This window comes from Nipponia nippon, unplaced genomic scaffold, assembly GCF_047370975.1.
Source record: "Nipponia nippon isolate SJK-2023a ecotype South Korea unplaced genomic scaffold, ASM4737097v1 scaffold_4, whole genome shotgun sequence".
Taxonomy (NCBI): domain Eukaryota; kingdom Metazoa; phylum Chordata; class Aves; order Pelecaniformes; family Threskiornithidae; genus Nipponia; species Nipponia nippon.
Window position 1 is genome coordinate 75,731,264 of NW_028262358.1, and position 26,759 is coordinate 75,758,022.

Consider the following 26,759-nt stretch of genomic DNA (forward strand, 5'->3'; position numbering starts at 1 on the left):
AAGACCTTGAAACAAGATACACAGATTCCGATTCCGTAATGGCAAATGATACAAATTATTTCCAAAAGAAGCTTTACAAACATAGAAACTGTTTACAGTACAATAGCTGAAATTGTATTTATATTCTTATTATAACTGAAAACTGAACATGCCTTTTGAACAAAGCATATCAACAAACTTAATTCACTATGTCCCAAGAAGCAGTCCTGAAGATCAAAAATAGCTATTCTGCCAGAAATATCCATATACATAGACAACCTATTTTTGCTGAGATTTAAGTCTTACTCTCTAACTACTACTTGAACTCAAAACAGCCAAAAATTTGGTCCAGAAAAACTGTATCTGTCCTCAAATTTGTGATTGCAGCACAGATGCATCCTAAGACAGTGGCTGCTGAATAAGCAGAAGGGTTTTTTAATTAGTTCCATAAAAATAACAAATTCTGCATCTCATGTCTTTTATACTGACGACACTCTACACTAATTGCTAAATTTTATAAGCCACTAGGATTCATTTCCCCAAGGAGAAACCAAATTTACACAAGACTCGAATCAGAAATACAAACAGATTTCCATTTGAGCCTAAGACAGCGTTAGTGATTACTGGCCCTCCAGTAAGTTCTAGCTATTCATTAATGATCTAAAAAAATTTATTTAAACATTGGACATGTAGATTTATTGCTGATGATAACAAAGTCTAACCCATGTATTCACTACATTTCCATAATAATGACCTCACATGCTTATCTGTCAGGGAAAAAAAAACCAAAGTCTGTACATGCTCAGTTTGCCTACAACAGAACCAGTAAAAGATTTGTTCAGGCCATTCTTCCATTTTCCTCTTAGACCAAATGTTTTCTTATACCCAACTTCTAATTCCGTTCAGGATTTATACGAAAATCATGCAGAAAAATATGGTATGATTTCAACCAAGAACAATTTCAATTAAGCTGATAAATGTGTCTATCAGAGTCTTTAAGAACCTTCTCCTTTTCCCTCTACACACAACCACAGAAACAGCATACATTCATCATCTCCAAGCAGAAAAAAAAAAAAAAGAAGGTCGGAAAAGCAATTTTTATACTGTGAAAAAGCCTTCCCATGCAAAACCACGAAATAGACATGAAACTTTGGTAGGTTTCGTCTTCACAAATACACCTGTGACAAAAAGCCTTTATTTTCCAAGAGGGATTATGTTCTAGACTGTTAGATACACCTTTTGGTACTTGTAAGAGGGTTTTTTGTTTTGTTTTTCTAAGTCTTAAAGTCTTCTAACTATTACTGTCAGGTTTATCACCCCATTTCCCCTATTCTTCTGCTGTCCCAAAAATCTCATGTGTAATAGTAGCTGGAACTAAGACACAGAAACTTGTCTCAGGTACAGCACTTATGAAACAATAAGCAAGAGAATTAGTAATACCTAGAAAGCCCTATGAAAGATGTCCCCTATGCAAGGTATATCTTAGATGAGGACCTATTTCTGTATCTTTGTATCTTAATCAAGGCACAGCTTTATTTCTGGAAAATGAGATCAAGAAAGAAAAACTGACAGGACAAGCAAACCCCCTGAAATATACTCCTTTTCCAAAGAGAGAAATTCTGCATAATCTGGCAAGGGTGAACACTCAGTGGAAACAGTAATTTCAGTATCTACCTTCTATTATGTCACTAATATTTCTATAGTTTTTCAACTTCATGGAGGCTACACTCCTAAACAATTTGTTGAAGTAGAAAGCAGGTTCAAAAGACACAGATGAAAATGGGCAAGCAGTGTGATCATGTCTTTTTTCCCCAGAATACCAACCTAAAGATCTTGGGTATCAAAATTCAAAAGCAGAATCTTATAGCAAATGTAAGTATACAATTTTTTTAAAGGAATTAGTAACTAATACTTACCTAAAATAGAAATTGCTAGAGAGGTCCACATTTTGAAAGATTCTCAGATACCTAGCAAAATAATTCAAGTTAAAGGGAAAGTTATTACTTTAACCAAACAGACCCCAAGAAGTCATTCAGAGGATCTCAGAAATTAAACTACATATAAATATTGACTCTTGCCATAAATTCTCTAGCTATCTTACTGTAATTGTTTTGTCAGGTAATTCCACTAGAATGTCAGCATCTGGATTAAATAAATCAAATAGCCTTTTTTTAGTCCAGTGTCTACTTGCGTACGTACTCTGCTTCTTTATGCAGTTGTAGATACAGTTGTAGTTCTATTTTCCACATATATGGGTCAAATTCTCTAGGACTTACACAAGCAAACTCCCAACAGTACTATACAAGAATTAAAAATTTTCAGTGTTATTCTCAAATAAATGAACAAGAAAAGAAATATCTACTTCAACCTGTCATATACTTGCAAATTCTCCCAAGAAACCGTAATGCTGTCTATGAAAGATAAAATGGCTAGCACCATAAATATACAGGTTAGATAATATGGTCTGCTGCATTCTAAGAGGGGAGACTGAGGTTTACTACCAGTCATACCTTAAAGTGGAAACTTTTTTAATAGTTACCATTAGCTTGATTTATTACCTGACATGAGTTTATCATAATCCATCACTTCTTGACTATACACACTTGGTACAGACTGAAAAGCAGTTTATTCATATAATTTGTCTGGTACTTCATAGAAGTAAAGTTACCACACCCTGATAAAAACCCCACCAGTATGTACTTGTACATTTCATACAAGGTTCCTTGCTCATCAAAGGCTCAAATTTCTTTCTTCAGAAAGAAGTCACAGAAAAGAAAAAAGCAGCTAAACTTACCAATTGGTCAGTTTATCACCCTTTACAACACCGACATTCACAAGATTCTGACAGCACAGAAACATTAAATTAAATAATCTACTCAGCACTTCCTGAAGGGCACAAAAGATCTCTTCAGGTGAGATTAACATGATGTTAGAGCTACTAACAAAAGAACAGTACCACGAACAACATAAACCAGTATTAGCATTACTTTGCCCTTGCAAGAACATTTATATTGGATGCTTCCTGGTGCACATTTGTAGCTTTGACATGTAGGTGACGTGGAGATGTGGATAAAAAGCCCTAAAAGACTGTAACAGTTGTATTTACCCTCCAGGTTAGATGCCACAGAACTTGTGGCCCATTCTCCATTCTTCCACACTAATTTATCAGCTAAGATAAAATGGCTTGAATGACATACTAACAGAAGGAAATCCATGACCGAAATTTCTAGCTGCAGTTCACCATTGCTTAGAAAATATTCAAAAAGTACGCACTGTGTACGACCATTATTTACCTGGCTTCATCAGGATGAGTGACTCTTACAGAGTCATTTGGAATGTAGATCATATTTGTATCTTCTATTTTATATATTGCATGACCTCCAATATCTGCCATTTTTCTTCTTTTTGTTATTAACACAATGTAGTAGCCTTCTAAAAACCTGACAAAACCTGTTAAAATAGTATTAAAATGCTGTTAGTTGTATGTTTGCGCTGATTTGATCAAACATATTTAGAAAAACAATATCAGACTTTTCAAGACTTCATAGAATTTTATTTTGTTCTTAACGTTATATGTATAATGTGCATATATATACACATATACAAAAATATACATATGCATAGACACAGTCTTACAATTCACCCCCAGTAAGAGTTAATTAATGAAGTCCATAGTTTTTACTTTTTTCCCCCCTCCACTGTGCATATTTTTAATATTAGGTAGCAGAGTCAAGATGTTGAAAATTCAGAATAAGTTGCTGTCTACGTAAGACACTTATATTTGCTTTTTATAGGACTCTCATTGTTCAGAGTGAGGCATATCCTAATTACTTCAGACACCAAAAGGCTAATTTTCCAGGGCAATGAGTACTCCCAATCTCCAATTTTCTTTTTGGATTTATGTATTCTCTACTGGGGAGGTGCACAGAACAGCAAAAGGAGTTGAGGGTACTACAACACCTTTGGACTCTCTCTCCTTAAGAGCAGGGAATGAAATTCCCTGTCTACAGCAGCATGTCACCCAAATTAGCCATTCAGAGCATCAAGGGTAATCCTTTCTTTCAATGTCCTCTCTCAGATACCAACACTTGACCCAGCTGAAGTCCAGAGGGATAAGGAGGTAGAACAGGCAGTGTCTGGCTTTATTGCCTATCAATTGGACTCGATGATCTTAAGAGTCTTTTCCAACCTTAATGATTCTATGAAAAGAAGGCTTCTGAAGCCTCCACCCTCATTCCCTAATGCTACAGTGCATAGCCATGCTTCTTCACTGAGTTGTTTCTTTGGATGTCTCTATTACGTATCATTAGGACAAAGCATAACAAACCTTTAAATACAATACTAATGTATAAATTCAAATTAAAAATAAAAATATGTAACCACCCCTGAACCCAAATTTGTTTCTAATACAGTATAGGCAGTGATACAGCAGTACTAGGTTTTAATAACTAATAAACTACATTAATTAGCTCTGGAGGCAGCTGCTTTGATGGCTCACTACTAGTAAAGAGCCTAAAACTCAGTCACTGCTGCACTGTCAACAAATATATTAATTGTGGGGGAAAAAAAACCCTCACAATTCACTTTTTAACTTGTATTTATATTCAGTTCTTTCAGCTTTGCATTATAAATTAAGAAGGACGAGCAAAGCACACATTTTCCTCCCTGTCACTGCTGGAGGCTGCAATGTGATTGAATGAACTGCAGTTCTTTTCTTCTGCATTATTAGCCCCCCTTGGAAAAATGCTCTCACCTGCACAAGGACAGGAGACCCTGCTGACAATAAGAAATGAAGTCTTCCATTTGAAACAGCTAGACTATTGAATTTCAGTTGTTAAATTGCAGTCAAAGTTCTTCCTGTATCCTCCAGGTACTGAAATCATTTAAGTGAACAGTCTCTATTCTTTGAATTTCACTAAATGTTATACCATTGCCTGATGAGGAACCCAGCTCTTCCCCCTTGGCCTGGTTCTCCCCATTTAAAACTGATTTCTACTTTTAAACAGTATACAGTGAATCAGAATTTAGCCTATCAGCACCCCCATTCTGAGTACACTGAATGGGCTGTCTCTGGTTAACGAGATAACCAGCGAACAAAGCAAAGCTATCCTTTCCAATTCTACAAAAAATAGCCCTTCCCTCCTGACCTGAGCAAGGAGGCAGAAATAAATGACCAGCTGCATCCCCTCAAATTAGGTGTTTATACATACAGATATGATTAGATAGGATCAAGATGGAAGATGTCTAAAGCATATACTTTAAAAGTGCAAGATAACCTGAAGACTCCTAAGAGAGCATGTTACTTCTAAAAAAAAAAATGATCTAGAAATAGTACACCATATCTCATAAAAAATACATTTGTCCAGCTACAGAATATAAACTCTCCTGTTATGGGGAGTACACAGAAACAAACATACAACTGAGATGCCAAATTTTAATTTAACACAACCATTTTCCAAGCAAAAATATTATCACATATTTAGATAGTGAGCATTGATGGCTTGTGCAAAAAAACCCCAATACTGCAAGACTGTTAGAAGCTTCTTTAGGTTTAGCCATATTATGAATATTCTTAAATTAATAAGGAATGTAAACCTCATCTGAGGAATGTCTGTAAAGCAGATCCATTGGTAAGTTCCAAAATGCTTCATGGGCCAGAGGAATATAGAAGAAAGTTTTCTTAATCTGCCACTTTAGAATACTAATAATATTTTCTTATGTTTTGGTTGTTATGCAAAATTCAGGAGCATTTTTTAAAGTAACTGCAGTCTCCACCTTCTCTGCAGCTTTAGATTTAGATGCTCAGGTGTATATTGATGCAAAAAAGTATTCTTGGGGGCTGTCAGAGCACACATTAACATTTACTTTGGAGATATCACCCATCAATATATTGACATCAGTATCTGACAACAGGGAGGAGAGTAGTGACTTTCGGATGAAGTTAGAAGCTAGTAAATCCTTGAAGCAATTCTCTAGGATTATGGAAAGCTGATCAGCATTTAAAAACTCAGTTGACATACTAGTCAGTTACACTTGTTCAAACATGAAAAAGAAATACTGAAATATGTCACTGCAAAAAGTTAACCAAAAAGAAAATTAAGTCCTCTTTCTGAATAGTGTGTGATGATGAAATACAACCTAATAAAGGATGTCAACTTTTGTTTTCTTTTAAAAAAAAGCACTCTGTGAGCTCTGGAATTCAGGAGGCCATGTTCCATGATTCGTATCCTGCAATCAGTTGAGTTTGGTGAGATCTTCAACCAAGCTTCTAGAGTTTGGCCATTTCCTAGCTCTCTCCCTTAGTGACGAAGAGACTAGTTACAGCACAACTCTCATCTCCATATGGCCATCTGTTTTCACAAAATACATAGAAACTTATTTATCTTCAAGAATGAAATTTCTCAATCCTCTTCAGCTTAAAAAAATAAAATCAAGGGAAGACAGAAAGATAAAGTGTGACACAGTAAGCTTCATCTCCTTAAGAAATAAAAGATTTTATAAAACCAAACAGAACACTTACCCACTACACCAAAAGCAGAGACAGCTCGAGATAATCCAGAAGAGCCCTTCTGCCCAATCTTTGTTCTGTTTCCCAGGTCTAGACGGCCAAGAAGTTCTCTCACCTCTTGTTGTGTATACACATGCTTTAAAATAAAAAGTCACTTAAGTTACTCCTTTGGTAGTTAAATGTTATTTCATGTCAGAGAATAGAAGAATTTACTTAATATACAATAAACCAAACATCTGCACTGCATCCTCCGTCTTCTCTTTCAGTCCTACCAACAAGTATGACAAGGTTTTTTACGCACAAAACTCACCGTTCACTGGAATAGAAATATTCATGGTCACATGTAAATTCAAACATTTCTAAGTCTTAAGATTTTAAACCATAAACTTCTTGGAAAGGAATCAAGTCTTATTCTGTTGTGTACATTAAGACTCTTGCTGCTGCTGTTTATTTTGCTTCAGATACAATATATCAGAAACACTAAAAATTTGGCTAGATAGTAATTAAATATATTTTGCACTTAGAACAGTATAGCTGAACATAAGAAAACCACTGGGATCATATTAATAAACTGAAAAACTTTGGGAAACATCATTAAAGTGAATGTGCTGTTAGGCAATCATCTTGTGGCCACTCCCATACTCTAACTAGTCATTATGACAGTAATACTGTATACATCTGACATATGAGGAGAGGCTGAGAGCTGGGAATGACCAGTCTGCAGAAGAGAAAGCTCAGAGGGGATCTTATCAATGTGTATAAATACCTGGTAGAAGGCAGTAAAGAAGTCTGAGGCAGACTCTTCTCAGTGGTATCCAGTCAAAGGACAAGAGGCAATGGGCACAAATTAAAATACAGGAAATGCCATTTGGACATAAGAAAAGGCTTTTTTACTGTGAGGATGGTTGAACATTGAAACAGGTTACCCAGAGACATTGTGGAGTCTCCAGCCATATGCAAAACATGACTGGGCATGGCCCTGAGCAACCTGATCTAGTTGACATTGCTCTGAGCACAAGGGTAGGACTAGACAGTCTCCGGAGATCCCCTCCAACCTCAACTGCTATATGACTCTCTGATTCTGTAACATACCTTTATTGAAACAGATTAAATGTATAATATTTAAATTCAGCTCAATATAGACAGTATTATTTGGAATAACTGAACAAAAAAATAGAGAGGCACTCACCTTATCATCAATTATAACCAAATCCTTTGGTTCAGTGCGATCTATTTTCAAAACACGGTATTTGGTTTCTGCAGGATTACTTCCAACGAGAAAATACCGCTACATTAAAAAAAAAGTCAGAATATTATACAAAATAAAGCAACCAAAGCCCATTGTAACATAAGACATAAACAATGCCATTTATATAGTTTCTAGACTAGATCCATTTCAACTAACGTTAAATACATAACTTTCCATAGGGACTGTGTATAAACTGTTTTAGACATCAGTACCTTAGGTAGGTACCTTTGCATAGAGTCAACATTTACAACTTAAAAGACCTCATTCTCTCCACTGTACAAGGAGGAAAAAATTTAAAAATTGAAGAAAGGTGAAAACCTGTTTAGAGAGGAAAAAAAAAAGTAACTTGCACCAGGCACTGCCCAACTACGCTTTGCCCCAGCCATTACTGTCTTCCCATTTGCTTTGTAAAATTTAGCAGAAGCTTATACACACGTTTGTAACTTTTCATGATCTAAAACTCCTGTTACCATATTGTAGTCCACTGCTATTTCTGCCAACTAGTCTTTCCTAGTCCGTACTAAACAGAGAAAAATTGTAAGTACTTCAGTACTGCAAGTTTTCTTCATTTTTTATTTATATTTGCTATGATAGACTTCTCACTGATGTTCTTCCACAACACTCAAGTTTAATTTGACCAGCCATGCTGGTTAAAAATACTACTTTAAAAAACAAACAAACAAACAAACAACAAAAAAAACCAACTAGCTTTATTTCTCATTTAAAATATGAAAGAAAGACCACAGATAAACATATAATGTGTCCATTTCTCATTTTAGGGAATCAAACTATAATGAAATCTTGCATTTAGAGCAATTAACAGTAAGCACAGGTTGCAGGACTTACTTGCTATAAGCAGGTCTCATTTTACTAATTCATTTAATCAATGTGGTGCTACCACACAGCAAGGTGTAACTCATTAATAATGCTCAGCCTAGTAGGAAAGCATGGCAAATTCATGTGGATCTATGCAGCCAGCTCTTAACTTTAAAAGTCACATGGATTTAAGATGTGGGAGAGGAAATCAATAACAACATCCATACAAACCTCAGAATTCAATTATCTATACCAATTAGATGTTAAGAAATATCTTTACTGTCAAAATATTTAAAGCAAAAGAAGAATTTAAAGCCCTCTTCAGCTTCCTTGAAATCACAAAAGCATCTATACAGTCAATAAGCTCCAAAAAAGAAAATAAAGTACTTTAAGAGCTACAAAAGGAAACACCACCAATTCCTAGCTCCACCTTGTATGCTGACATTACAGTGCTTACTGAGTGGCAAATTTTACTGTTTACTCCTAAATGACAGTAAAGAAGGCCCTTCAAAGTCATATGCCATCGCAGCACTCTTTCCCTGAAGCCTTGAGGCAGCACTTCAGCACAAGAAACTGTTCCCTACTGGTTTTTTAGCAGCAATGTACTGCTATGCACAGCCCAGGTTCCCCAGCCTGCCCCCCTCAGAGCACCCTCCGCAGGAGATCCCATAGTGCCAAGATCTGTGCTTCCCAGGAGGGAAATCATAACAACAGGGAGCGGGTTGGAGCCCCCACTGCATGGCACTGAATGGCAGAAAGGTGGAGGATGGAGCTCTTCTGCTGGTATCACCCACCAGCAAGAAACACCAAACTACCAAGACAGACGCTTGCTTAGACCATGCCATCATACCGCCTTTTTCTTCATGCGGTAGAAAGTGAATGGGCAGAGGGAAACATCACGTTAATTTGTAATACACAGATGACAAGTTAGGTGGCATCTTAAGAGCGCTGCTTCTCTATTTGTAGAAAATCATTAATTAATTAAAGCTAAACAATTTTAAGTAGTCCATAATACTGCAATACAGCTCAGCTATCTCCCCCCATGTCCAGCTCATTAAATGAGCATTGATTTCTTCCCAAAGTGACACTTATGGTTATGGAGAAGTCATCCTGAATAAAACCAGAACAGTACAACTTTAAGATGCTTGTTCAAACAACAGTTTGGTCCAAAGACCATACTTAAAATTGGACCATGGCACATGACACGGTGGGGGGGATATAGAGTTGCAAATGCTATTACTAAGGAAGTTCAGATGGATACTTCTCCACTTCCATTTTAATAGACTGATAAAACATAAGGAAGCGCTATAAGGAATGCATCACTCACATCAGCTTGGCAGCTGCTATAGCGAGCTATGCACAGCTACAGTGCCAGCTTTCAGTGCTGCTGCTTAGAACAGCAGCAGAGTTAGACTAGATGAGAAGTAACTGTATCTGCAGACCATGGCAGCAACCACCATAACGAGTGGTGCTTAACAAGCTCTCTTTGAAGTCCTTTAAGGGGTGATTGAGGGGTTTTGTTTTAAGTTAGAAAGCTAGGCTGTGTAATGCATTAAGGAAGGTCAGCTGAGAACAGTCTCAATGGACTTAAAGAAGCCACCTTCTTAGAAGGTCAGGCAACGGGAAATCTCGATTTAGCAAATGGGAATCTTACCCACTGCATGTTAGAGGATATTCTTGTGGAAGTAGTAAAGAAGGAAACATCTAAAAAAACTTTTGAATTTGGACTAGTCCTCAAAACCAGGAACCCAAAATTAGACTTCTACTTCGGAAGTTTTCAGACTGGCTAACAATCAACAACCCTGGAATTACTTGAAAAACGGCACGACATGCCAGCTTATATTCAACCTTCAAGATCTGAAATGAAAACAAAGACGATATGAAAACTAACAATGCAAAAATTAAACAAAAAAAAAGACATTTCAGCATTAGCTGCCTCTGCTACCTAATTTATGCATCTAATGAATAAATAAATCTCTTTTACTGGATGATATGGAGCACAAATAAAACCATATCACTGACATGTACTGCAATTAAATTTGTCATCACACAAATACTGGGAAAGAATAAAGAAAAATACCAAATCAACACAACACTGAGCATGTAACATCAAATAAATTAATTTCTGATGTTGTAATAGAATTGGAAAATTAATCAAAGCTAAAATGTGCTGTACTGTTTACAACTATTTTGATTAGCAAAATCATTACAGTAAAAGAAATGAGAATCCACAGGTAAGCTACAGAAACCTTTCTGGGAGTTTATATCCTTATTCGGTTTATTACTAAGTTGAACTGAATAAATTGAAGCATCTTCCAAATGTCTCAAACAATTCCACTCCACAGCAAAGCCAATGCATTTAGATAAATGGAAACCTTGACCAACAAAGTACTTTCTCAATGGAACAGTACACAAGGAGAAACTGTGCAGACTTCTTCATACTACTCTGCCCAAGTTCTTTAACCATCACCTGAGATGAAACATGCTGTTTCCAGGTTTAGTCTGCCCTTGGCCTCGCTGAAACTTGTTAACAAGTGCGCTTCATCAACCATGACAGTGCAGCATGCAGGTACTTGCCTATGAGATCAGGAATGAAGCTTAATTTATTGCACAATTATCACTAAGCAACAACAAGATAGGAATGATCATTAGTCATTTCCACCTGGGACTGAGTTTTAACCAAAGCAATCTAATTGAAAGGCTTTACACCTTCTTTTGTCAATCTTTTGATTCAGCCAAACCAATAAAAATAGCTTCTTCTAAAAGGAGTGTAAACAAATTAAAAATCTTCTTACTTCAAATTGTTGTTTATAATGGCAGGATAATAGTTCTGAAATCAAACGTTCTGCCCACAATTTTTTTTTATTTTTTTTTTTTAAGAAGATTACTTCTTAGAACTCCTGGTCTAAACCTATGATTTGCTTCTTTGTATAGACTAATTATCATTAAGAAATGTTAGCACTCCTCTACCTTCCCCCTGCCTTGAGCAGCGCAGGGGGGTGGGAAATGGGGGGGGGTTGCCGTCAGTTCATAACAGTTCTCTGCTGCTCCTTCCACCTCACACGTTTCCCTGCTCCACCACGGATCCTCTCCACAAGCTGCAGCTCCTTCAGGAAATATCCCCCTGCTCCGGTACGGTCCTCCCCAGGGGCTGCAGGGGGTCTCTGCTCTGGCGCCTGCAGCACCTCCTTCTTCACGGACCTTGGTGTCTGCAGAGCCTTTTCTCTCACAATTTTCCTCATTCCTTTCTCTCACAGCTGCCGCATAGCATTTTTTACTCTCTCTCAAATATGTTATCACAGAGGCTCCAATATCTTGGCCACGGGGCCCAGCTGTGCCCCGCGGTGGGTGGGTTGGAGCTGGCTGGAACAGGCCATGTCTGGCACTGGGCAGCCGCGGCCTCTCCTCACAGAGGCCGCCCTGCAGCCCCCAGCACACGGATACCTGCACCCAATACAGGACGGTATTTATGTGCTAGTCACGCTTTCTGTCGGACTAAAGAAACACGCTGGGTTGCCAGATGAGAAACCTTCACGCGAATGCTGACTTTGGATCAGCACACTATTATCTCTCTACTTGAATTTATGCTTAACTGGGCAGTGCGACAGCAACTGTCACCTGCCATCAGACCTCCATCCTCCTTCACAGCGGGCATAAAGTTATGCAAGAAAAAGCCTTTTCCTCATATTTTTGTGGTAGTTTTAATATGTATTGAACTTGATTATAGATCAGAAATCTTCAAGGCATAAACAAGATATTAAATAGGGTTAAAAAATGTATAGGTTCAGCCTTTTTTCTCTACTACACGAAAGAAGGGGAGAAAAACAGTTACACCTAGATGTAAAGTACAGCAAAAACTCTACTATGTTCTTTCTTTCTATAGATCCTACAGCAATTCAGGGAGTGTTTATCTTTCACCTCTCATAGAAAATGGCAGAATGACATGAAGAAAGGAAGAGATGATAAGGGGTGAAAAGAGGTACCTGAAAATAGCAAAAATTCTGTTGGCATGCTGTCTGCTTCCTGTAATCTGTTGAAAATCTTCAAAAGAAGCTCTTTCAAGTTGAGAAATTTTAAGAACGCACCCTGCCAAGCACCACTCTCAGGGCACATAGGAATGGCTACCCACTTTGCATCCTACGACCACAGCATTCAGTAATTCCCTTTTGTCCCAGGGCAACCAAAGCTTTTTTGTCCCAAACAGGACTTTGCTCTTGCTGCTCCACTGAGGGGTTCCTCAAGATTCTCCCTTCTAATTTTCAGCTAAATCTATTAATCATCAGTCCATACATTTTCCTTTAGCCAAATACTTCTCCCCTCTTTAGTATCTATTCTGCTGGAACACTTTAAGAAACATAAGTAACCAGATCCCTTTTCAGCACTCATTTCAACAGACTAAAGAAATCTTGCTGTCCCTTTGCTCCGCCCAAGACATCTCTAGCATCTATGTTACACCACTGGACCCTCACTGGACCTGTTCCTGGTTGAATTCTTATTTCTTAAATGAATATGGACAGAAAGTGTACACCATATATCATACAAGGTCTCATTATAGAGATACATTAGCATTTCTCATTAATGACCATACCACAAAAGACCACACCTGCCTTTTTCAGAGTTGTACTTCATCACCGGCTCAACCTCCCACCCCTTCTTCAGATAAAACACCCCGATCTCCTCCTCCTCCACTGCTTCTAAATTGATAAACTCTCAACAAACTTTTATTGGTGTGTAATCTATCCCAAGGTGCATGAAGTTTTATAGTATACCATTCTATTTCAAAGTATTACTTTTATCTACTCCTGACGGTCGTCATCATTTCTTGCTATCTTGCACTCTGATTATCATAATTATTTGCAATATTTCAAAACTCTAATCAGAGCTGACCCACATTTCAGGCTAATAACATTACTGAAAATGCTGAAGTATATCAGCCTTAAACCCATTACTTGAAAAAAATCAACCCTATGAGACGATTCCTTATTCACTTCACACTAACTTCTCTACTAACCTCCCTTCTTCCATTAGCGAAGGCAAAGATTTAAATACATAAGGCTACCTGATTTTTAGACAACGATGTGCAAAGCCAGCTTAATCTGATAGCATCTTTGTAAGTCTAGACTGCATTTTATGTCATTTACCTCAATTTTCAATTACTTTTCTACAGAAAATTATGTACAGAACTTCAGAATGTATTAAATATTCCATTTGTCATGTTCCAGTCACAGTACCACCCTTGACTTGAACAACTTGAAAATATTTAGAGTCATTCTGCTGTTTAGTACGCCTACATCTTCAAATTTCCAGGATGGAGTTAATATTACCCTTCAGCTACAGCATGGTGAATATATTGAAATAGAAACATAGGAATGTAAAAATTTTATTTCTACCCCAAGACTGATTGTTCCCTTTTTCATAACCTCAGTCTTGTTACTCATTTTATCTTCACCACTGGTTCAGTACATTCATACTCAAAGCACATTCACACTTTAAACAAGGAAAAATACTCATTTAGTTTTAGGGCCATAACAAACGTCATTTTGAAAAACAGTGATAGAAAATACCTATTTTTCTTCATCCTTCCATTACATTTAAGTACATCAGTTTGTGATCATTTATCCACAAACTCCTCATCACCATTCCATCCAGAAAAGTGGATTCACAACAAAACAAAATCTCTAAGAGCATCTCTCTCCTATTGATCTAATGGCTACGTGATGACACCCAGGACAGAAGAAATAAAACATATGTTGCCAAAACAACTTAGGCAGACGTTTGAAGGCACATCTTTCACATGCAGTGTGGTGCTACCACTTTTGAACTTTATTTTCGTTCTGCTTGAATAGCACATATGCGTCAAAACTTGTGATGTTCTCATCACCGCTATTCCACCAAGTATCTGCTGTACTTGTAAGTTGTCTCAGATCCCACATACACCAATTGATTAAGTTCCTCTATTTGATTGGCCATTCATCTGGCACGATATCAAGACATTTAAGATAGAAACAGTGCTTTCCTGAGTTTCACAAAACACCTTCTCTTGTCTCAACTCCATCACGTCGTTGCCATTCCTTGAACACCATTACAGAGGGAATAGGACAGTCAGCCGAGAGGGGCTGTCTTCTGCTAATGAAACCATTCCAGAGAGACCAAATTTCATAGCCACTTCTAGCTAGAAAATTATGATAGCTAATGGTTGCCCAGTAGATTGTTCACTACTTTCAACATTTTTTAAATGTGTCAGATAACCATCTGTATAAATCAATGCACTTCATAATTCAGTAAAAATTCTGTAGCTTTTTCTGTGAAATCATCTTCTGCATTAAAGTGTCTCCAATTTGACCACAGACTAACTTCAGCAGTAAATAAGCAAACCTTGTTTTTGTTAATATAAAAGCGTTCAAATTATTTTTAGAAGAAATTAAATTAAAAAAAAAAACAAACCAAAACCAACAAACACATAGTTCTCCCTGGGGAAAAGGGCAGAAAAATCTACAGGTAATTACGCTAGTCACATTGCTTAATAAGCTTGTGCAAGTCATTTGGATATTGTGGAGATGGAGAGTGTAGAAGAACCTGATTAGAATAAAACAATACTAATTAAGCCTCATAATATCCTCAAAGATAGGCAAGCGATATGCCGTTATAGAGATGGCACAAATTGACTTCAACATCACACCGCCTCAGGGGAATGATAATTTCCAATGAACTAACCTACAGCTTTCAGGTGGGCTTCATTTGGGGGATACACAAAAGTTGCATCTTCTCCTGAAGAAGAGAGGAAAACATCTTTTGTTTCTTGTTAGCCATATTGCTGAAATATCTTTACTGCCCTCTGATGTGCATTTCAGCAGTAGATATATGCATAAAAAGAAAGATAATTGGCATTGATCTGAATACAACTGTTTCAGTTCATTTTTCTGACTACTTCTAAACAAGCCTTCAACTTCCCAGAACAAACAGGAAACACAATTCACATCTCTGTCGTACTTATTGACCCAAAGCATCAGTTTAAAAGGTAGGTCTCAGCAACTACCCTAAATAAAAATGTTAATAGAAAATATAGAATTTTACTCCCTGTTGCTTCAATTGACACTGTGAATTCGGTTCTCCTCACCTCTAGGAGTCTTTCTTGGTTGACTCCAATAACGCTACCAGAGCCTTTCCTGTTTGACTTAAATAATGCTACTGTATTCTGAACTCCAAAAAAATTAACCAAAAAAACCTGCATAACCATTTCCACTTTCTCATCCATTTCATCTCTTCCTCCTTTAACACAGAGGGGTTCTACAGGAATAAGCAGTATGATCACTAGAAACTCCACTGTTTCCCCCACTGCTGACAACTTAAGTCATCCCTTCCTTGCCCACTCAAGGTCTCCACAAGGAATCTTTGGACATAGTTTCACGTTACCCTATATCTGGTATAACTCCTGGTCCCACATGCTTACATTGTACCTAGCTAGCATATGGCCTTAGGGAAATCCTGAGCCAGGAGAAAGCTACTCAATTTTTATCTCTGGGTGATGCTTCCGTCATATCAGTGACTAACTGTCACAGCTGGCGACTGCATGATTGTGAGATTTTATGCAAAGGAGGCTGCCTGAGCGGTACCTTGGGGAGAAGAAGTGGGAACTTCTGTCAGCAGCCCAACGTGACACTGAATCAGCTGGAACAGCAAGTTTCCCTCTAAAACTCCCTGTGACCTGATCAAGCCTGAAGTCCAGTTCTGGGCTCCCCAGTACAAGACAGACATCGAGCTACCCAGATGATCAGGAGGACAGAGCGCATGACGCACTGGGAGAGACTGAGAGAACTGGGTTTGTTCGGCCTTCAGGAAGCTTTGGCAGGACCCTACTGTTGTCTAAAACTATCTAATGAGAAGGCGTAGATAAGACAGAGCCAAACTCTTCCGAGGGCTGAACAGTGGATGGACAAGACGCAACAAGTTGAAACACGCAAAAATCCAACCTAATATAAGGAATTTCTCCCCCCCCCCCTTTTTTTTTTTTAAAACTTAAGGGTGGTCAAGCACTAGAACATGTTGTCTGCAGAGGCTGTAGAATCTCCATACTTGGAGATATTCAAAACTCAGCTGGACACAGCCCTGACATCATGGTCTCATTGAAGCTGCTTTGAGCAGGGGGCTGGACTAGATGAACTCCAGAAGTCCCTTCCAACCTACACGAATCTGTGATTTTATTAAAGTGCATCAACCCTTTTCAAATAATTACTCCAAAATGATTCCTGTAGCATTTTTCCTTTGGAAAAAAAGGACTAGAATTGGAATTTCAAAACTCAAAGGACTGCAACTCACAGTAGTATAGCATACTTTTAAATTTTTTTAGTAAGAATATATAACCATATTCAGGGAAAATATTCCATTTACATCCCCCACAAGAAGCGACTGAATAAACAGCTTTGAGACACCATTACTCAGCTGAGACATTTCAAGTGACGTGAGGTGGTCCACAAACCACTGCCTCTCATGGCTGAGCAAAACCATCTTGCCTCCTTGAGCGATCAGGACTGCTGGATCTGCCCCTTACTGAATTCTGAACACAGCAAAGCACGGGCAAACCCGCCCACTCGGGCAGATAGTGCCAGCTACACTAGCCAGATGTGAAAGACTGTGGTCCCTGAACTCACAGGATCAACTTGAGAGGCCTAGAGAATTGTAGCCTGCTGACAGAACCCTAAAGCTTCATATCGTCTCTGTAAATAGCAGATAGTCTCTGAGCAACTGAGCCTTAAAGCTCAGAGAAAATTAAGCCAGATATCCATGCATACCAGTCACAGAAAGCCAAATCTCAGCTATCTGAAAAGTAGCACGAGTTGTGAGCCAAGAACAACTACATTCAGGAATTCAGGACTTGATTCAGGAATCATACTTCCCCATTGCCCTTCTCCCCTGTAGCAATAATTTAGCTGAAAATAAAACAACAGTGTTTTCCAGCAATGCTGAGAAAGATGCCATTAAGGCAGCCATCAAAAATCCTTTAGTCATAGGTGAAGACAAGTGACATTCTGGAAAGCAAGAATACTGGTACCGGTAATTCTGCATGCTTTAATCTGCCATTTTGGTACATTTTCAAGAGGCTACACTGACTTCAGTGTAAAAACTATCTTTCTGTTATCACTACAGGTAACATCTGAACTTAGAAATAGAGCTAACGGTTGCACTTAAAGCCACAGTACCTAACTCTATCCAAAACTACCTCAAGTGAAAAAACAACGTACTATGAAACAAGAGAAGCTACACAAAGATATCTGATTGGGAGCTAAAGGATGATAAATGAACACAGGGGTAGTATCTCAGGTTATTTACACCAAGAAGCGGATCCTGACTCACACGTGGTGCTCATCACATGGCTAAAGAAGCAACTACCACTCAAAACTCCCATCCACTTCGCCCGGGGCAAAAAGCACTGTGAACAGCACGTCCCTCCGGTTTCTGCAACAGAACACTCAGGAATGCTAAAAAATCTTGAAGAGCTTACTTCCAGAGGTCAGACTGAACACCCTGGAAGCTGCCCCGCAAGCCATTCAGCCGATGAGAACTCAAACCTCTCAGAAGCAGCGAACAGCCAGGCGCGGGCGGTAACCGCTTCGGCCATCCTGGTTCAGTTCTTAATTCAAACCTTAATTCTTTAACTCCGGACAACTTCAGCTGCCCGGTTTTAATTCCCCATGGCAGGAGGCAGCACCGCCGGCCTGGCTGAGCGACACCCGCCGCACGACGGCGCAGGCGGGTACCTGTGCAAACGGCGGTACCTGTGCAAACGGCGGTACCTGTGCAAACGGCGGTACCTGTGCAAACGCCAACAGCGGCGGCGGCGGCGGCAGCGTGGGGCCGAAGCCCCCCGGCCCCGCCGCCTGCAGCACCCACGCTGCCGGGGCTTCCGCTGCGGGCTCCGCCTCGCGCGGACTGCGGGCTTGTGCGTGCGAACAGCACTGACGTCAGGAACCGGCTCTCCGTTTACGTCACGAGGCAGAGACACGGTGAAGACGGGAATTCTAAAAACTCTTTTTTTTTTAGTTATTCCTATGTTTTGGATGCGTGGCCAAAAAAAAACACCAAACCAACAAAAGAAAAGGAACAGTTTTTTGACAAGCTGCAGGCCAGCGAAGGCAGCAGCCGCGGGCAGGGCCGAGCCCGCACGGCGGGGAGCGGGGCCGCCCGGCTCCAGGCGCGGCGCGGCAGCCCCAGCCCCCGGCCGCAGCGCGGGGGCCGGCAGGCGGGCCCCCCCCCCCCCGGCCCCGGGGAGCGGCGGCGGGGCGGCGGACGCTACTTACAGCCCTGGTCTCGTACAGCACCAGCTTCTGCACTGAGCTGATCATGGGGGCGGCGGCCGCCGGCGGCATGGCGGCCGCGCAGGGCTCGGGCCTTGCCCGGCCCCAGGGTACGGCGGGGGCAGGGGGGCTGCCGGGCTCCTGCCGGAGCGGGGGGACGCGACGGGACCGGGAACCGGGGACCAGCCCCGACTGCCCGCTGCCGGGACGGGTGGAAGCCGGAAGCGGCGGCGCGCCACCGCGCAGGCGCGCCCACAGGCCGAGGAGAGAGAGCGCCTGCGCCGCCGCCGGAGGGGGCGGTGGAGCCGCGTCGCGCCTGGCCCCTCAGCGGCGCGGCTCCCGGCGCGGCGGGGGCGGGTGGCCGGGACAGGCCGGGGCAGGCCGGGCGGCGGCGGCGGAGCCGTCAGCCGCTGCTCCCGCCGGGCCGCGCCCGCGGCGGGTCCGCCTGCAGGGTCAGCACCAGGAACAGCTCCGAAGTCCCCGCCCGCCGCGGGGGGGGGGGGGGGCGGGGGGGCGTGTCACCGCCTGCGCCCGCCCTCCGAGGGGGCGGGGCGAAGGGAAGGAGCGGGGCTCCTCGGTTGCCCGGGTTACGGAGGTACACGAGCCGGTGGCGGCGGGGTGCGCGCGGCGGCCGTTGGGCCCTCGCTTTGCCCGCTCCCGCCGACCCTCGCTCAACGTAAGTGCCCCGTCCTCTCCAGCCCCGTCTCCTCAGGGGAGTGCTGGCGGGGCGGGAACAGCGGGGGTGGGGGGGGGGGGTCGGGGGTCGGGTCTGGCTTCTTTCTCTGGTTTGGTTGGGGTGGTTATTGTAATTAGGAAATCGCCCCGTAATTGGAAAGGTTTGGGACGGAGTGGAACAGCTGGAAACGCCAGGTGAAGTGCAGCCAGCGACTTTCCGTGAGAGAAATGGAGGGTTGGTTTGTGTGTAGTGGTTTTTTTTAGTATTAAAACACTGTCCCTATCGTTCAAAAGGTCTTATTCTGTAAGTGTCAGAAGGTTTCAGTTTGATGTCTCAAAACAAACTTTTTCAGATTTTCATCCTGAAGTAGATTTTTTTTAATTTAAAAATGACTGGTGGGAGCAGGGGTAAAGAAAGCAAGGTTTTGTTTTGCCTTCTTCAAACCATGCTTCATCAAGCTCCTCACGTTTTTGGACGCCATTTGTTTGAAAGGCCCACCCAAATTTTGCTCCAGCTGACTTTAATTAGGAAATTATTTCTGTTTCACTTTGTTGCGTAGCGTTGGATGTGCCATCTCTTGCAGTCCTGGAAGAGCTGAGATTTTATGAGAGGATTACAGAACAGATCATGAACCATGATTTAATTCTGACAAGCCTTATTCGTGTACCTTGCTGTGGACACAGCGAGTGTTCCGTTGACCACGATGGGGCTCTTCTGTGTCTGAAGCTCACAAGCAAAGGTCTTACCAGGGCCATGGCCCATTTCAGGGACGAGAGAGAAGTTACAACTGTGTGGTAATCGGAACAGGAAGGAAAAGGCAATGCAACATCTACGTGCTGTTTAAAAAAGAACTACAGGCAGTTTGAGAGTCAGGAAGAAGTCATTATCAACATCTATGTAGTTGCAGCTGGGAATTTTTTTTTTATTATTTTTCAGAAGCGACTCTTCTCTTAGTAATAGGTGCATTGTGTATGTTCTCTAAATACTTTTTCTTCTTATAACAGCTTTTGTTACAAAGCAATTTGCCTTAAAAGTTCCACTTTTAAGTATGTGTCATTTTACACATATGTAAGCTACTGTATTTTATAACAAGCTTTTGTTTTTCTCCCAGTCTTAGATAATTTTATGGCTTCACAAGAGGAAAATCAAGCTCAGCCCTTTGCAGACATCTTTGATGAAGATGAAGCTGAAAAATCCTTTCTGTTGTCCAAGCCCACTTGCTTAATTATCCTTGGAAAGCCAGTAAGATGTCTGATAGAAGTTTTTTCTTCAGATATTCTGCTAACAATTTTACTTTTCCTTTCAAAACATTATTTTATTGATGCTGCCAAAAAGATCAAAGACCTACTTTTTTATCTTTTCCACTTTGCAAATCCTGGAGAGTGTGGTAAAGATTCTGATCTCATTTAATGAGGCCAATTTTTGGCCTGAGTGAGCAGTCAATTACAATTAGAAGTGTTATTACTGTAATTAAAAGTCACATGTTGCTCAAAAAGTTTCTTCTCTTTTCACATTGGCAACTGGATTGTTTCTATGTTATTTCAGTATTCTCACTTTTAAAACTTTAGTGCCTCAGTTTGCTGAAGGAGGTTCTTTTTTGGTGGAAGTTTGCCTTATGTCTATACTGAATCTGGTATGTGCTTAAACACACCACTGGAAACTCCAGTGGAAGCTCTGCTTCACACTCCAGGAAACAGCACTGGTGCCCTGAAAGCCGCTTTCCTCTTGGACATTGCAGTTGCCCATGAAAGGTGCCTTCAGAGCACCCCACTTCCAGTGTGAACACAAGGTCCTCTAGCAGCTTGCCCTCTGCATTTGTGTGTGATTCCGCTAGGTACCACAACAGAGTCTGAACTGACTGTATGGAAATCTGCTTTGCGCTGCCTAGCAGGTAGAGAGATAAATGGTGTGCACCTAGAACTGGCAACCAACCCAAAATTCAATGCCAGTTGACCCACCAAATCAAGCCCCAAATCAGTGCTATAGTGCTAAGATACGGCTACATTTCCTTTCTTCAAAGACTTTCACCAGGCTGGAAAGCTCCCAGTCCCCAGTGTTTGCACAGGTCTGCATCCTTTCTTACTCCTTGGCTCCAGTTGCTGGGTAATGCTTGGCTGCAAATCTTTACACCTGACCAAACTGCAAAAGGAGGCAGGGGGCTGGTCTGCAAGTGGATGAGATGCGAACATCACAGTGAGACTATATAAGGTGATAGCCAGCAAGTGTGCCTTATGGTCACCATGAGACCCAAAAGAGTGCATGTAGAAAACTAAAAGGGTGCATGTAGAAAAGTACAGTGGATTGGCTCGCCTGGTTTTAAACAAACGTCAAATTTCTAACCTTACATGAAAAAGGTAACTTTACATTTGTATAGACCAAACCAGCATAAAATACTGATTGAAAGACAATACAAAAACCATACAAGAGATACTTATTCTCATCTGAAATCAGTGCCTTCAGTAAACGCTTGACATTAATACAAATTTTAACAAAGGGTTGAAATTGCACGGGCCTGGCCAAGAGGGCGGGGAATTAAATGTTCTAGTTTCATGATAATATCTTTTATTTATATGGCTGATGTGTAGAGCGTCTATCTTATTTCAGATATTTCTTTTAAGTTAAAAACATAGTGCCATTAAAGCAAAACCAAATACATATATTCTCATCACACCTGTAAGATGTAAGGTATGCGTAGGCTGGAGTGTTTGCTGATACACTGTTAACTGTGAATATGATTTATTTGTGGTTTTTTACTATTTTTTAATGGCAAAATTTACCGAGGGCAAACAACTGTCAAAAAAGGTCTTCTTGTATGCCCTTGAAAAAAGAGAATAACCCTAAGGGTGGAAGATGGTGTGTTCTACAAAATCCCATCCAGGTAGCTGTACTCTTGGAGGCCTCGTTACTCTCGATTATGTCGGTTCCTCAGAATTAATGTAGGTGATAAGATAAACATTTTGTCAGTATCTAAACCAGATTTGTGGACTAACAAGGGCAGTTTTTACATATTCATTGGTTTAGTCAAAGGATATTATCCCTATGTATCTTACTCAGAAACAGCTGAACTGGTTTGCATCATAATTTGCTTTGAGACTGAAGATAATAAATTTCAGTCCTAAAGAGTTTCTTATAGGAATTTATGGGCAAATCATAGCTGAGTTTTAGATGGAGTTACTCAGAAACAAAGTCAGTATAATTACTTTGGAAATAATTAACTGCAAAGGATAGTAACAGTGTATTAGCAATGCTAGGCAATATAAACTAGAGGATGGTATTAAAAAGAGTGTTTGTGTTTGCCCAGCGCATAACTTGGAGGCCCTAATCCTAATGGTAGCTTTTAACTGTTTTTATCGTATGAAAATATATTCTTTATTGTGTAATATGTTTGGTGGTTTGTTTTTTTTTCCTTCTGCCTGTTTTTCTTTTAAATGTGTATTTTTCATTTTAAGGGTTCTGGAAAGAAAACATTAGCTAGAAAACTAGCCCAAATATGGAAATGCGTTTTCATAGAAGGTAAACATACGCTATATTTGGAACATTGCGTTGGCTTCATAATATCTTTTGGTTTAGAATATCCTTGCTGTTCCCTGTAATTCAAAATGACGTGTTTCCGATTGCAGTAAAGACTACTGATAAGAACCACGTAACCATTTTGCCAGAAATGCAATTGCTGAAAAATGGCCTTTTAGTTATACAGAGGCTTAGAAAATAACTTTTTTTTTTTTTTGGCAGAAGGGGATATACGTAACACATAATAATCAAATTATATTCCCAATCCTGTAAGGTGATTCATGTGACCCTTCTTGTTCAGATGGAGGCAACTCATACAACTCTAGAGAGCACAGAGATTTTCCAATACAGACCATGAAAAAATAGGAGGAGCTTTCCTTTCTGTTTGTGCAGTGCCTAATACAAGGGGGGGATGTGCTCTAGGAAACAGAAGCGTCAATTTTGTAACAGTATAATAATGGAAGGAATGGGAGCTGGCACTTTCAAATTTCTAAAACAAAAATATCTGATGGCTTATTTCGGAAGATGTAGTTAATTTCTCCCATCATGCACTTACCGGAATACAAGATACCATTTCATTTTCTAAGCTATCCAGCTTCATTTCTGACAGTCCCTCTCATTGAAGATTTTTGAAGATCTGTAGACTAAAACCTGTTACCTACAACATTATCTTATTCCTTATCAACACATCGCTAGAGAATTTTTTTTCATTTCGAGGCATCTCAGCAAGAAAGTAGGTTACTACAAAAAATAATTAAGCCTCTGACAGTTTTCTTTTGTGCTAATTTTGTCGGCAGTAACTACAAAAAATCTAAAAACCTGTAATTTTTTTAAAGCCCTGGTAATATTTTTGTATCCATGACATTATAATTCACAAATCTTGATTCATTCACTTAAGTTTTATGAAAAAAGAAAACTTTTCAACCAGGTTTGTCCTACCAGTTTGAAGGGTAATATAATCTTTTTAAGTAGAAGAAAAGAAAGCACAAAATAACCTTAACTATGAAGCAATTTCTTGAGTGCCTCTTTGGGGACACCAAATTATAAATCTGATTTTATGGCATATATGTGTACCGTTGTTCTGATTATGAGCTAACTCTTTATATATCGATTTTCATTACATTTTTTCTTCTAAATGTGCCCCCTAGTATTTTTTATTGTTCTAATAAAAGCCCTCTAGTGGACAGTGTAACACTTCCTATTCCTGTGAGTACACAGGCGTATTTATCAAATGAAGTATCTTATGTTGAAGATTTGGAATTATAATATGGTAAAGATCAGTTTTAGTAAAGTGCTTTTTTGATTTATGTAAATATAGAATTTTTAATTCATAGGATTGTTTAACAAAAAATTAATACCTGGTCCCAAACATAGATCAGACCAAAATCGGAAGGAACCTTAGGAACATACTTAAGCCAATCCACACTGTTTGAATGTATTTAAACCATTACTGACAAATGTCTTATCAAATTTGTTTTTAAAAATCTCTAGGTAGTCTATCTCTGTAACAGAGGCTTTGCCATTAGAAAGTTTTTTCTTAATGACTGATGTAAATCTCACTTATTGCATTTTTATGCCTTATTTCTAGTAGATTCAGAGAGCTATTCTTTTCTTTTAATCTTCTTCTGGTTTACCCACATATGTGTACACACACACATTCCTTCAACTTTTGCTAATAGTTTTTTTTCATTTTGCACATCAAAAAAGAAAGAAACAAAGAAATTCAACTTACAGAAACATGAATAAGCTCAGAAAGGACCTCCAGACGTCATTGAGTCCAACATTCCACTCAAAGCAGGGTCAACTAGAGAAGGTTGGTCAGGGCTGTGTCCAGTTGAGTCTGGAGTATCTCCAAGGATGGAGACTCCACCACATCTCTAGGCAACACTTTCCAATGTTTGACCACCTTCATGATGAAAAATTGCTTCCTAATTACTCCATTGGAATTTCTCATGTTCCTACTTGTGTCTGTTGCTTCCTGTCTGATCTGCACTTCTGTGAAGACAGTGGTTCTGTCTTTGTGCCTTCCGATTAAGTAGTTTTAGACAGCAATAAGAGCTGTCCTGTTTCCTCCAGGCTGAACAAGGCCGGTTCTTTTGGCTTCTCCTAGTACGTTCAAGACTTTTAATCATTTTGGTGCCCTCCACTGGACTTGCTCCAATGTATCAATATCTGTCCTGCCCTGTATTATTTATTGAAAAAATAATCAAAGTTAGAGAATGATTAAATAGGAAAGGTGTTCACAGTCTTTTTAATTTGACAAAATACTTTCTATCCATTTATCCAATGAATGGGTCAATACTCATAAATAAAACAGGGCCAGGGTACACGTGCAGCGCTGATTTTCAGTTGTCTGTCTTGTTTGTTAATACATTCCCTCTATCAGTTTGGACCCATGGCAAATAATGCTCTCCCAAACACCCAGTCATAGTATGAAGGATAGTATGCATGACAGTCATCATTACTAGTAGCAGCAGTTTGAAAACAGCCACCATGTTCTGGGGAGAAAGATTTTAGCTCTATAGGCGTGAGCTTCAGGACCTATCCCTGGCCTGGTTTATTAATAATATAGATGTAGCCTTAAGGGTCATTCTTGAAAACTTTCGTGAGTGTCTGCTTATTTCAATGGTATAGAAGTGTGAAAGACTTCCAGGATCATTCTGATATGATGTGACTGTCCACAGAGACAGAGGGCAGGCCTTTGAATTTGATGGCTGTCAAATTTAGTATTTATTTAATTTTAGATAATTAGACTATATAAGGAGTAGGTTTTTAAGGGGTTTTTTAAAGGGCCCTTAAAGCCCTTTTTTAAAAGCCCTTTAGACACACAATTGTTTTTGTGTGTCTAAACAGTTATTTTTCTAAAACTTGCTTTTAAAATTTGGGAAGTATTTGAGCTCAAATACTCATCTCTGGATTACACAGTAGTAATGCTAATTTGATATAAATCAGTAGTTAAAACAATCCTGCAAGGCTGCTGTTGTGCATTTGTCTGTAGTATATATAGGGCTAAATTGTAGGGAAAAACATCTACCCAGACATTGCTAGAAGGCACCAAGTTCTGGATGGACAAAATATAATAATGGCCCTAAATATAATGGCTGTTCATTCAAAAATAGTCTGGTTGCTTGGAGCACACAAACATACTCGTACGTGTGTGTGTGTGAATGTATGTATCTCTGCATGTACGTGTCCGTATATAAAATATTTTTTATTAATTTTTGAAATTTTATTCTGTCTGATGTGCTTTCTCAGCTTTGGAAGTAATTCAAACAAATATTCATGAAGAAACAGAATATGGGCTTAAGGTAAAGGTCTAATCTTCTAGTAAGTTTTGTCACATTCTTGATAAATACATATTATATGAGACCATGTTTTGCATTTTACCTTAGTGTCAAGAATTGCTTTTTAAAGGTCAAAGTATTTCTGAAGAACTGGTTACAGAAATGATTCTGAAAAAGATTGAGTCACCAGAAGTTGCTCATTTTGGTAAGTATATTTACAGCCTAAACTTCTTAGAATGAGCTAGCTGTAATTTTGACACACTTTGCATCCATTACTGCTCAAATATAATTTTTGTATTGGATGGAAGCATCTTTTCATGTGCTCCTCAGGTTGTGGAATATCCATAAACTGAGAGTGTATTTTAGGGATTAATTTACCAATATGGGAGATCAGAAAGTGTCATGCCAATCCTATGTTGTGTTAATTTTGAGAAAATGAATTTTC

General features: G+C 39.7%; 2 protein-coding genes across 7 annotated transcripts in view; one reads left to right on the top strand and one right to left on the bottom strand.

Annotated features, from left to right (window-relative positions):
- The window catches only part of FIG4 (FIG4 phosphoinositide 5-phosphatase), a 74,217-nt gene extending 54,943 nt beyond the window's left edge, over positions 1-19,274 (bottom strand). Inside the window, exons 1-6 of one of the 4 annotated variants that reach the window (XM_087777038.1) lie at positions 18,848-19,272; positions 18,362-18,596; positions 7,677-7,775; positions 6,500-6,623; positions 3,273-3,429; positions 1,896-1,946 (exon numbers count right to left, since the gene is read on the bottom strand). In XM_087777038.1, coding sequence (XP_087633164.1) covers positions 1,896-1,946; positions 3,273-3,373 — 152 coding nt within the window. In that variant the 5' untranslated portion in view covers positions 3,374-3,429; positions 6,500-6,623; positions 7,677-7,775; positions 18,362-18,596; positions 18,848-19,272. Of the gene's footprint in view, positions 1-1,895; positions 1,947-3,272; positions 3,430-6,499; positions 6,624-7,676; positions 7,776-18,361; positions 18,597-18,847 lie in introns of those variants that run through there. The other 3 variants (XM_087777036.1, XM_087777037.1, XM_087777039.1) reach the window with 3 other exon arrangements.
- A 141-nt stretch (positions 19,275-19,415) lies between these two features.
- AK9 (adenylate kinase 9) overlaps positions 19,416-26,759 on the top strand; it is a 71,676-nt gene continuing 64,332 nt past the window's right edge. For all 3 annotated transcript variants that reach the window (XM_087777078.1, XM_087777079.1, XM_087777080.1), the window contains exons 1-5: positions 19,416-19,520; positions 20,632-20,762; positions 22,970-23,033; positions 26,286-26,338; positions 26,423-26,519. In XM_087777078.1, the coding sequence (XP_087633204.1) occupies positions 20,646-20,762; positions 22,970-23,033; positions 26,286-26,338; positions 26,423-26,519 (331 nt within the window). In that variant the 5' untranslated portion in view covers positions 19,416-19,520; positions 20,632-20,645. The remainder of the gene's footprint in view (positions 19,521-20,631; positions 20,763-22,969; positions 23,034-26,285; positions 26,339-26,422; positions 26,520-26,759) is intronic.